This window comes from Haliaeetus leucocephalus, unplaced genomic scaffold, assembly GCF_000737465.1.
Source record: "Haliaeetus leucocephalus isolate CR32 unplaced genomic scaffold, Haliaeetus_leucocephalus-4.0 Scaffold555, whole genome shotgun sequence".
Classification (NCBI taxonomy): domain Eukaryota; kingdom Metazoa; phylum Chordata; class Aves; order Accipitriformes; family Accipitridae; genus Haliaeetus; species Haliaeetus leucocephalus.
Window position 1 is genome coordinate 12,279,617 of NW_010972991.1, and position 12,502 is coordinate 12,292,118.

The 12,502-nt window shown below is 36.9% G+C and overlaps 1 protein-coding gene across 1 annotated transcript in view; it reads left to right on the top strand.

Annotated features, from left to right (window-relative positions):
- CSMD3 (CUB and Sushi multiple domains 3) overlaps positions 1 to 12,502 on the top strand; it is a 659,839-nt gene that overhangs the window by 530,152 nt on the left and 117,185 nt on the right. Inside the window, exons 37-39 of the mRNA XM_010577127.1 lie at positions 3,275 to 3,393; positions 6,046 to 6,115; positions 7,827 to 7,943. Of these exons, the coding sequence (XP_010575429.1) occupies positions 3,275 to 3,393; positions 6,046 to 6,115; positions 7,827 to 7,943 (306 nt within the window). The remainder of the gene's footprint in view (positions 1 to 3,274; positions 3,394 to 6,045; positions 6,116 to 7,826; positions 7,944 to 12,502) is intronic.

Below are 12,502 nucleotides of genomic sequence, written 5' to 3' on the forward strand. Positions count from 1 at the left end.
GACCCCAACTGACCAAAGGGATATTCCATACCATATGATGTCATGCTCAGTATATAAACTAGGGGAATAGTTTGCCAGGGGCCACTTCTTGGGAACTGGCTGGGCATCGGTCAGCAGGGATGAGCAATTGCATTCTGCATCACTTGTATATTCTAGTATTACAATTATTATTATAATTATATTATTATTATTATTACTATTATTATTATTATTTTCCCTTCCTTTTCTGTCCTATTAAACTGTCTTTATCTCAACCCATGAATTTTACTTCTTTTCTGATTCTCTCCCCCATCCCACGGTGGGGTGTGAGTAAGCGGCTGCATGGTGCTTAGCTGCCTGCCACGTTAAACCACGACAGTCCTTTTTTGCACTCAATGTGGGGCACAAAGGGTTGAGATAACAACAGATTTGACCAGAGCATGTTTAAACAAATTTGTTATAAGCATTCGTTATATTGGTTTAATAGTCGCTGGTCACAATGTTGATTTATTTGCTCTCAGAGTTGCTGCAACTTGTTCTCAGAGCTGCGTTATCTGTATATGTTCCCTGTTGTGCTGTTTATCACCTCTGGGACTGGGTTAAGGTTATTGTTTTGATGTACTGTGTAACTCTGGCTTATGATATGATAAAATTGCTAGCCGCGAGACTAATCTGGTATCCGTACTCAGCATTGCTGTCATCTCTGTACTTCAGGAGCCATCTCTCGGAAACTATAAATAATTACACTATTTACCTTTTCTCCCTGGAGAGCCAGTCTGTGGGGGAAACAAGGCGGGACACTTTCCCCTGCTCGTTCACTCTGCCTTTCTCCTTCACATTCCCCCCCCCCCAGCCCCAATGGAGAGAACGGCTGTGTGGTGGTTAGCTGCCTGCCTTGTTAAACCATGACATAGCCCTCAGCTAGGAAGGCGGCAAACCCTTCTATGCTTCAGTTTGTTGAAAGACATTGTAGGCATTCAAACTGTGCTTTTTTCTAAACTTTATTTTATTAATTGAAGTGAGAACACAATAGGATGAATACTTGTGATCTGGTTTGAGCTGCTAAGATACCTACTCCGAGAAAGGCATTTAAATTATTTCATCTCACTTTGCATGGCCTGAGTATTCACATAGTTAGGTTTTGCATTTCAGCTGAAGGTTCAGTAATTGGAAACTGAAAACTACTAACTCTTTCTTTGACTGTTCAAAATAGATTGCAAACACTCATCTGTGTAAGCCAAGTACTGCTTTTTTTGCATTTGTACTTTGTACATGAGCTGGATCACAGTCTAGAACTCTGAAATGTAGAAAGTGGATCTGAGCCTATCGGCCATTTTCAAAATAGATTCTTTGATGTTCTATTAGTATGTATTTTGAGAACAGAAAATAAGAATTTGAAAGATAAAATAATCTGTTATGTATAAATAGGTTGCAGAATACTTGCTTGCATCATTTTGTACATGGCAAATACGGGATCATTATGGGATCAGTTAGTATGTTATCAATATACACAAAAGTATTATTGTCATATACAGAGGAACATTACATCCTCTTCTGTGAACCTGCAGTGGAAAGCCCTGAAATAAATACTAACTTTTTCAAAGTAGCAACATTCCTTTCTGCACCAAGTGATGCAAGCCAGAATTGAATATCATGGAAAACATCTTGTTGATAAATTGTGTAAGTTCCTTAGTACCAAAATGTAAATTAATAATAATAAAAAAATCATAAAGTTAACAGTGACCAAAAGTAATGAGTACAACTGCTTGGTTTGTGGATCTGTATCAGTTATTTCTGATTCCTATTAACAGATACATGCAGTAAAAAAATATGGTTTTTCCCTTCAGTACTGTTCTCAGCAGAGAAAATAAGGACTGCAAGTGCTTTAAGGATTTTTTTCCAATTTAGGATTGAATTATGTTTCATAGCAGGAAGTTTATATTGTCATGGTCCTGAGTTTTATTTGTATGAATAAAATGTAGATTCCAATGATTTTAGTTCAAACAGTGGGGTTTTTTAATATAATTTTATATAAAATTTCATGTGTGCAATACATTTTTAAGAACAGGAATGACAAACTAGATTATCAGTTTAATATCTACTTTCTAAATGCCTGACTTTTTTTTTTTTTCCCCCTCATTTTACAATAGAGTGTTATTGTATAATTGGGGTAGTGAAAACTATTATTGGTGTACAAAACATGCCTTATAGAGAAAAAATAATGTGCGTACTTTATAAATTCTTTAGAATTTACATTAGCTTTCAGCTTTCATGTAGTATAAAAATACACCATTGTAAGAGTCTTCAAATAATTTTTACTTAATGAAATTTTACATGAAGTGACCAGTTACATTAGTAAGTTTTTAAACATGCAGAGGTTGATAATATATTGAAATAGGGCCATTATTGAATCCCACTACATTTCCCTATTACCCTGTGTACTGATGTTTAGTTGCTTAACAGTCCTAGCTTCACAACTAGTTAGGGTGTAATTCTTTCAGTAGGCAAAGAGAGTGACCAAGCTGCTTATACTTAATGTTACACATATTCTTATATTCCTGGATCTTCCTGGGTAGAGACAATGAAGAAGAATTTATTTATTTCTCTTTTTGATGACCACAAAAAAAGTATACGGTCCCTTGGCAAACTAGCTTCTGTTGCAGCCAGAAATTTGAACTATTAGAGTTATAACTCTATAGCTACTTTATTGAAAATAGCAGATTAGGTAAAATTTGATGTAAATATTTACTCTGTGTGTGTGTGTGTACATGAATGGAAGAGTAGAGTCAGGCCTGTGAAGGAATGAATGCAGGTGAGCAGTTACACTTTGCACTGTTTTTACTGTGTTTTGTATTTGGTGTGGTATTGGCCAGCATCCCCTGGAACATAGGAGGGAAGATACTGGGAAAGGAAAGTGGAGGTGCTCCCAGTTTGAATTAGGTAGGTTATAGTTAGGAGTGAGGCTGGGGGTAGAAATGAATGAGTCTGAGCCAGGAGACAGTGGAAAATTTAGAGGAGACTTTGAGTTTAGACTTCAGATTGTTGGCAAGTGTTTGTTGCCACCCTGACTATTTCTTTCCTTTTCCTTTTCTCAGGAAAAGTTTTTCTCCTTACATAACAGTTGTTCCAAAATAATATGCCACTTGCTTGTCCACAGACAAACTCCTGGTACACAAGAGCTTCCTAAAACATATCAATACAGCGTGCCTATGTACAGTGTACACAGAAGTTCTATGTGAATCTAAAACCAGATTTTATTCTCCTTAGAATGCCTAAACTTCTAAATTTTTCACAGCTATAGGTTTGGACTCTTGCCCTGAACCACAGACCCCAAGCAACGGGATCAAAATTGGAGACAGATACATGGTTGGAGATGTGGTGTCCTTCCAGTGTGATCAGGGTTATTCTCTTCAGGTGAGCCAAGCTTCCAATGTCAAATGGTGCCTTTTAGTTCTTTAACATGGTTATGTCTGAGTCTGTCAATATGAAATGGACACTGAACTCTTCAGGAGTTGCAGATACGTGATAAGCTTGCAGGACTGGTAGGCTTTTCTGCCAAATATTAAATTAGCAACTATCCAAATATTCTATGAGAAGTGTATGACTCTGTGCTTCCTCTGCATTAGTGATTATAGGTTGTTATTGATGGCATCTTTGGTATTCATGGCTGAGCTATGCAGTGTTGGCAAATTAAGTTAAAACACTTGATGAGCAATAATCAATAGTTCTCTATGTACAGGAGGAAAAAGAAAGTAACTGAAGAGGGGGAGTAACAACAAACAAAGGGAAAGGAAATTGTTTTTCTCAGTGAATCAGATAGTGCCAGTTATTTTCTTTCAGTAATTTTGGGGGGGGGCATCCAAAAAGGTTTTCAAATACGGGTGTATTCTTGCCAAGAAAATTTACTATGCTGTTGCATTAGCAAAAGGTGTAACTAGGGGCAATGAAGTGATTGTAAACTGTGACTAATTTGCCTCTTTGGGTACTTAGCATATATAGCCAGTAAGAATCTGTCTGCCTACAGGAAAGATCTTGAAAAATATTTTCAAAAATTTGTACAGTTACACTGTAGAACCAAACTCAAAACTGAATATTGTTTCCACTTGAGACACTCCCCAAAAGGACTAAGGTTCCAACTGATAGGTTACTATTTTCAACAGCTATAAAAATTATTTTTTATATTAAAATTTTAGGGTTTTTTTTACAAAAAATATTTTCCTCATTTGTGACTCTGTGGACTCTACAGTCTCCACTTTATCTAGGTCTTTGAGAGCATAAAAAGAGAAAACAGTCACATTACCTATGCAGAGTAAAAAGAAAAGTTTTAAAGGGAAAAAATGTTTAGTATAGAGCACAACATGATTAACTGCTACTGGAGTTATTGATATCTTCGGAGTAAAATAGCAAAAGGATAGCTTACCTGCCTTTCTTTCTTCATTAACATCAGTCTGGCCTGTAACACATGTTGATGAGTGTCAGACTAACTAATTGAAGTGAAGTTTTAAAACCGGTAATAATTTCAAACACTTATTTTACATAATTCTGTGAAGACCAAAATAGTGGGGTCATATGTACTACATCAAAGAAAAAAAAAAATAATTACTTTTTTGGACTAAAGAATATTTTTTGAAAAGCTGCAGTTTATGTACTGTGATAGAAACTAAATAAACTTGTCTGCTTCCAGATCTCAGCTGCCATTTGGATTTGTGACCTGTATCTCAGTTTCCCCTTCAACACAGAGTTCCTATGCATGTCTGCAGCTTTCTGGCATTTCAAGAATAACTGAAATGTTCTGTGATTGCAGCTCTGACAATGACTGTTGAAGTTTACTTCTTATGTTGCTTGATTTTGGCTAGTCATTCTTGAGAACAGCCTGTCAATTATATTTTTCTTCTTTGTTTTAATTTGATACTTAAATACAAATATATGAGCAGACAAGCCACAGTAAATAGCTGAAATGAAGAAAATATAAAGAACATTAGAGCATGGACTGTGCAAACACACGTGTAAAACCTCTTCCCTCCATATTGTTTTTCTGGCTTACACATTATGACTTGGCTAGTTCCTTGGTTTTTTTTCTCCTAGCAATGAGCAGATATGCCTACTCGCACTATGGAGAAAGTGTGTTTATTTTTCTTCTAGGAGAGAAAAAGAATGGGTTGCAGATTGATGAATAAACTATTCACAGTTACCCTGAATGATTTAGAGATACTTGGTTCTCTCGAATGCTACAGGCTCAGACTTGATAAGGAGATTTAACATGAAAACCTAACTTTTTTCTTCATATGAAGGTTGAACAAACAGGCTAAAAGCTATTGCATTTTTTCTACTAGGTTAATCTTAAAGTGTATACTATATGATTTTGTATGAAATCCCAAGCAGAGTTTTCTGCTAAGATTTTTCATTTTCATTTGCTGTCTCTGGAAGACAATTAGAATTACATGAGGCTGATGAACAACACAGAAGGTCACTGGTGGGTCTTGGAACTTAGCTGTAACAGATTGCCTTGAAATCATAACACTTCATCTGTTGTAAAGGGACACATGTTGTAAAGAGATTCCTTAAATATCTCAGCTTTTGCCAACTTAAGCAACTGTTTCAGGGGTGAGGGTAAAGACTGCATTTAGAATAGGTATTATGAATTTAAGATGTAAAGTCAGTACTGTATAATGTGTGTAGTTTGTATCTTTTTATCATGTTCCACAAATTATGCAAATCAATACTATGTAAACATTGCTTCAATTAGACCTTTAGTTTCTAGACCCTTGGTTTATACTAAAGCTGGTATTATAGAATTCAGCTAGATACTGTTATACTGTTAGAAATAACATTAAGGGCATAGACACAATTCTCAAGTGGGCTAACAGTCACATAGTTAAGATTACAGTCTGCTCATATTGAAGGTATGATACAATTCACAGTGTACAATATAAATGTTATACCTTGTTGGTTTTATATATTTTGATGATGTTTTAAATTATAAATTATTTTTGTTGAGATACTAATGATGTGCCATATATTGTATATTTTTCGTTATATTAATTAGCAAATATTGTGTCATTTTAGGGACATTCACATATCACCTGTATGCCTGGACCAGTAAGAAGATGGAATTATCCGATTCCAATATGTTTAGGTATGTTCTGCATACATAAGCTTTCTTAAATATGACAGAATGAGAAAGCCAGAGAACTCAAAAATAAGAGCTACATATAGGGGAAACAACAGGGAGAACTAGAAGAACTTAATTAAAAGTGAAAATGGTCAAATGAAGCTGAAGATTTTCAAAGTATACTTGGCACTTTTTTGGCAAAGCTTTTCTGAAATGTCCAGTCAACAGAAGAAAGGATGAAATATGTTCTAGTCAGAATCTATCATCTATTCGCTATCAGTGATGAGACCTCCAGAGACCCTTGCAAACATAGTTATTTATGAATCATTTCCACAGCAGAGTGATGACTATTATAGAAAACGCTAAATAGAAATAGCATTACATTTTCATCTTTAATAAGTTCAACATAAGGCATGTCTCCCCAATTTAAGAAGATACATTATTTTTTCAAATTACACTATATACATGATCATATTAATATTATTGGAAGAAGCACTGGAATCCTGCCAGAGGCCCAAATGAAACATCTGAAGTGCATTTAAATATATTCTCTTTATATGGTGAATAAATGTGAGGGATGTAAAACTCCTTCTATTTGCATTCTCTTTCACCAAATAAAAATGCTTTTTTGTTTGGGTTCCCTAACAGTAAAAATTATCTGCATTTGTAATCTTGAATGTATGGAAAGTAGGATACTACAGATCTCATTAAAGATTTTATACTTGGCTTTTCTTCAAGACAGATTATATATCCTCTTGAGCTGATTCACATAATCCTGTTCTTAATCCTGTGAGGTCTTAAAAACCTCCTGTGAGGTACTGAGCTCCCTCAGCTTAGAATTTATAAATATTCAACAAGATGCAGATAGTTGTAAGAATTTTTTCAGGAGTTAGTCTTCAGTTTCCATCATTATGCATTAACATATGTATAGGAAATCTGATATGATAATTGCACTGCTCTATGGTAAAATCTGAAGGCAAAGATGCTGTGCTGAAATTTTAGGGGGGTTTATTTTCCTTTTTTTCCCTTCTTTTTTGCAAGTAATGATTTTTAATTGTCTTTCAAAGGATGTAGCAACTGTTAATTGGACAAAACTGTTAAACATAATTTTATTTACCATAATTAACATCTTCAAATCTAATATTGAAGTGTAAGTTACTTTATTCACTGATGTCATGCCTGAAAAAAATTAAAATTAAGTTCAAATACAGATATAGTTAAATTTCTGGAAATATGTGTTTGTGTACATTTCCTAAATCTGTTTATTGTACCTTGTTTTTAGAACAGCAGGATACAAATGCAGTTTTTAAAAGACCTCTTGAAATTCTTTGAGTACAGAATCTTTTAAAAATAGATTATTATCTTATATTATTCAGATGCTCCTTTACAAACTAACGTGGAATTGTGCCAATGTTGCTATGAGCTGATGTGTGCCGCTTGCCTGTTCACAAAGGTGGTTCACACAGACAGAGTGCAGAGTAAACATCTGTTCTCTTTTCAGGTGCATGTGTCCCCCAAATTAAAGACTACTCCATTCAGAATAGATACATGTGTTTAAAGCACCCACCTATAAATTACTTTATTACAGGTATTTAGTGGTAAAGGAAAGTTTGTGTATTTTTTGAAACATAAGCCTAGTTATTACATTATTAATGTTGGAAGGATGTTCAATGTTCTGGATTAATTTTTTAGCTCATTCTACTCCTCTGAAAAATGTCTTTGCGTTTTTTTTCAGCACAATGTGGTGGTGGCATGTCGGACTTCAGCGGCGTGATCCTCAGCCCTGGGTTTCCTGGCAACTACCCTAGCAGTTTGGATTGCACATGGACAATAAAACTGCCTATTGGTTTTGGTATGTGTTCTTTCGTGGATTAAATTTGTTGGTTTTTTTATGGATTCAAAAAACTGAACATAGATTTTAAAATAGTGTGAATATTTATTCTGGCAAAAAAAAGAATTATAATTCATTTAAAGAAGTTATCAAATCTTAAAAGAAAGATCTAGAATAGAAAAGCTACAAGGTTCTTGGTTTTTCTTTTAACATATAGTACAATTTTCTGATAAAGATACATCCTCTTTATCCAGGTGTCTCATGAAGACATTGAATAGTATAAGCACCCATATCAACCCACAGAGTATTGTATTTGTTAGTGGCTAGCAAATGGACGTTGAATGACTCGTTATCACTCTTGGAGCCTTGAAGTTCCATTAATTTTTAACGTACTTCCTCTCCATTTATCAAGTTCATATATGTTCAACTTCCAGATGAGAACACTATAGAAGACTTGAGTCAAAAGTCATAGCAGAGTGAGAGTCCATTATATCCACAGTTCTCCCTTTTTCAGTTTAATCATAGAAGGAAATAATGCTTGATCAGTGTTGATTTTCTGTTAGTAAATCCATGTTGACTACTCCTGAGTCCCTTTTTATCTTTTATGTGTTTGGAAATTGCCTCCAATTAGCCAAGTTCCATAATCTTTCCATGGACTGCAGTGAACCTGCAACTGCCATTGCCCAGGTCCTCTTTCTTGTCTTAAAAGTGGATATATCTTCAGACTTTTTCTGGTCACCAGAGCTTCTCGCATTCACTATGATTTTGCATAAGTAATATCAGCATTTCAGTTACACTAGCTAACCCCTTGAGCAACTTTCGGTGGATCTTATATATCTATCATTGCAAAATCTTTATTCAAAGTTGGCCAATACAGTTGTGCTATCTAATTTTTTATACTTGTGGCACTTTTGTAGGAGCACATGTGCTTGGACTTTTTTTCTTTATATACTGGTTGAATGGCAAGCTGTTTTTTCAGACACGCCTTACTGTTTTCTATTTTATACTTGCCATCTTCTGTCAACTTTACTTGATGATACAGAATTTCTGCGTCTTCCACAGTAACTCAATGTGACATCCCAAGTAGTTTTCCCTTCTGCATCTGTCCAGATTCTTTCTCTCTTCTTTTTAAAATCACTTCTATGATCTTTTTGATTATAAGTCTCGGGATCCTGGTTCACCTATCATTTAAAGGAAAGACAGTTGTTGTGCATGGTTTGTTTAAACTGAGTAATATTAGACATTCAGTAACATTGACTTAACAGACTCTATCTGTGGGAAGTACATTATGTCAGGATAGGGATTTCCATATAGAACCTAATTGTTTGCATTTTGTTCAAGTCACAATATTCAAGTCAATAATTTATTTTTCTGTATTAGCATTTTACAGAAGTAGCATTGATACTTTAATTCTGCCATTACATGAATTTTAGACAGCTTGACATGACAGCTTCTAATGTTTTGTCATGAGTCATAATGCTGTCTAGAATCTTCAGATCCCATGCAGATCCATGCTAGTTTTCCAGTTCATGTACAGGAAAACTAAATGCTCCCTTTTCTATACTAAAATTGCACAGATTGAAATGTGCTCGACATTTTCAACCATTTCTAAACAGGATATGATTAAAACTTAATTGGAAATTAAAGTATAAGTTCATTGTAAAAATGAAAAAAATGACATTGAAAAATTGATGGCTAAAACTGGTTTTAGCGATGCTGTGGTTCTAGTCCAGTGGAGGTACATACATCTAACTCTTCTGAGTAGTAAACAGAAAATCTCAGAAACACCATCATGGGAACTTCCTATGGGCTTTCACTTGTTTAAGTACTTCTAACAAGATTTTTTCCTGGTTAAAATTTACAGATCATAAGCTTTTCCACTTTATGTTAGCTAATGGTGTAATCTAAACCAATGACACAATGTTAATTTCAATCAACGTACAAGGTTGCTTTACATGGTTTGTTGCTATTCTTTATGAGATTAATGGTTAGATATTATATAAATATATGAAATACTCATTCATGAGGGATGTCCAAACTGTGAAAAGCCATAGAAAAAGCCAGTCTAACAAGCAGAAGTCTGAGACAGACCAGGTGCTACAGGCTGACCAAAGGATTAATACTTTGGAAGACTGATATGGTTCAGGAACTCATAGTGAAAGGCAGTAGAATACAGAGAGCAGAATGATGGGCAAAAATATATTAGAGCTGGTTTTGTATCGAACGAAGTGGGTGAAAGAGAAAAAAATTACACAGCGTGAGTTGGCAGTTATTAATGACAGCTTAACCTTTGGACAAGTGTTTGGTTCACAGAATCAAATAAAAGGCCAAGCCTACAAATGTCATGGATAGAGAAAGAGCAAAGTTTGGATATAACTGGATTCTCTGTGTAGGAAATACCTGGGAGGCTGGCAAAGTCAAAGAATGACACTTAAAGCAGAAACTTTCTTTTGACATATAGACTATCTTCAGGTAAAGAGAGACAGAAATTATCAAGGTAACAGTAATTTAATTATGCACCAACCTTTTTTCCTGTAGTGTATGAAATGTTACATGCTTCAGAAAACCATTCATAAACTTTACATGGTATCTGGGGAGAAAGCTCTAAAAGACTGTGGCAAACACTATTTAGCTATTACAGTTTAGGAGTTACAAAATTATTCATGACTTTTCAATAATTAATCTGACATGATATCTTTTCCTTTCAATTTTATATGAAATCATGTTGATTGTCTTTGCCAGAAACACCGGTGGGACTCAGTCATCTTCTTAATGAAGATACTCCATTATCATTCCATAGTTGCACTAACTCCAGATAAAATACAAATTCTACTCTGTTTTAACTTATATAAAAATATGTATGAACAGGAAAATGTTTAAAGACTCCTATAACCACTCAGCTGCTGAGCATTTTCTTCTTGTCCTGCCATATAATCATTGTAATACATCATCTGGTTAGGAGAGGGACTTGCTAATGGATAGTAAGCTACCTTCCTGTTCCTTACTGAATTAAATAATCAGAAATTTCTGTTGGCAAGATCATCATATGATGGAGTATGTGTATGAACTGCATGTTTAGTGGGAGAGGTACTGATGAATGATGGCTAGATGATATAATTTACATTTTTTTGACTCAAAAATAATATGTATGTTAAGGGATGTAAGGCATGCAGCCACCTCCTCCAGCCACTCCAGCCCAGGACCCTCCTGCCCAGCCACTGGAGCCCAGCCTGGTGCCCAGGGACATAAGGTCTCTGCCCAGGCTGAGGGACATGGCGGCCACTTTCCCATGTGCAGATTCAAACAGTAATGAAGCTGAGCACAGACACACACACTGACCTGGATGGTCACTCAGACTGCCAACAGGAGGTGCTGTCTTCAACAGCACCTACATACAGGACTCAAATAAAACACAAGCATAGGCAGCCAAGTCCCCTCCTCTGCTTGGGCTGGCGGAGAAAGAAGGTCACTAGTGCAGGCACACACAAAACACTCTCCAGGTTCACAAGCACACACACGTTTGCAGATCCCTTGATTGTCTGCCTGGCACCCCTGTCTGGATTTCGGGCCCTCTTACTTGCTTCAAGGGTTCCCTACTCACTGGCTGGTCCAGTTTGAAGTTTTTTAGCAGATGACACATGAGCACCCACACCGGCACTAGGGAAGATATAGACACTTGCCCTCCCAGCAGCGAGCACCAGGCGTATGGGCTGTGACCCACCATCCCGCTCCAGCTGCCACCACTGAGCTCCTTACTCACCTCACTCACACTAGTCTCCCCAGTAACTGGTTTTGAGAACACGCACCATTCCCACCCCAGTGGCTGGAAGTTAAAGACCCTTGCACTCACTTCAGGCCAGGGGCACCAACACCGCTGCTCAGACTCCAGTAGCTGGCACTTAGTCCATTCAAACTGGTACCCCCCCTTAGCTGACATTCTGGGCACAAGGTCTGTAGAATCATAGAACAGTTTGAGTTGGAAGGGACCTTTAAAGGTCATCTAGTCCAACCCCCCTGAAATGAGCAGGGACACCTTCAACTACATCAGGTTGCTCAGAACCCCGCTAGGACCCTCCCTAGATCCAGAGAGCTATGGCCTTTAACTCGCCCCAGTAGCTGACCACAGGCAGCAGGGTGCCCACACCCCTGCTCTGACTCCAGTAGCTGGGACCAATTTTCACCCTCCCACACACACAGAGGTCTCACCAGTAACTGGCACTGAGACCCGCCCACTCACTCCAGTAGCTAGCACTACAGGCCAGGGGCACCCACAACCCTGGTCTGACTCCAGCAGCTGGCACCAAATTCTACTCACAGGTACGGATCTCACCGGTAGCTGGCACTTAGTCCTTGCAGCACATATGCACACAGGATAGAGAGTGAGATTACACAGAGAGATAGTTGAGAAAAGATTTAATAAGAAGATATGAGATGGTAGGACAGACTGGTGATCAGGTACAGGGCTTAGCCAGAAAAATGTACTGACCTGCCCCATTTTACACGCAACCAGCCCCTTTCATGCCCTTTTCTGTCTACCTCCATCTTTGTTCCTCCCTGCTCCCCTTTCCGCTGCGCGTCCC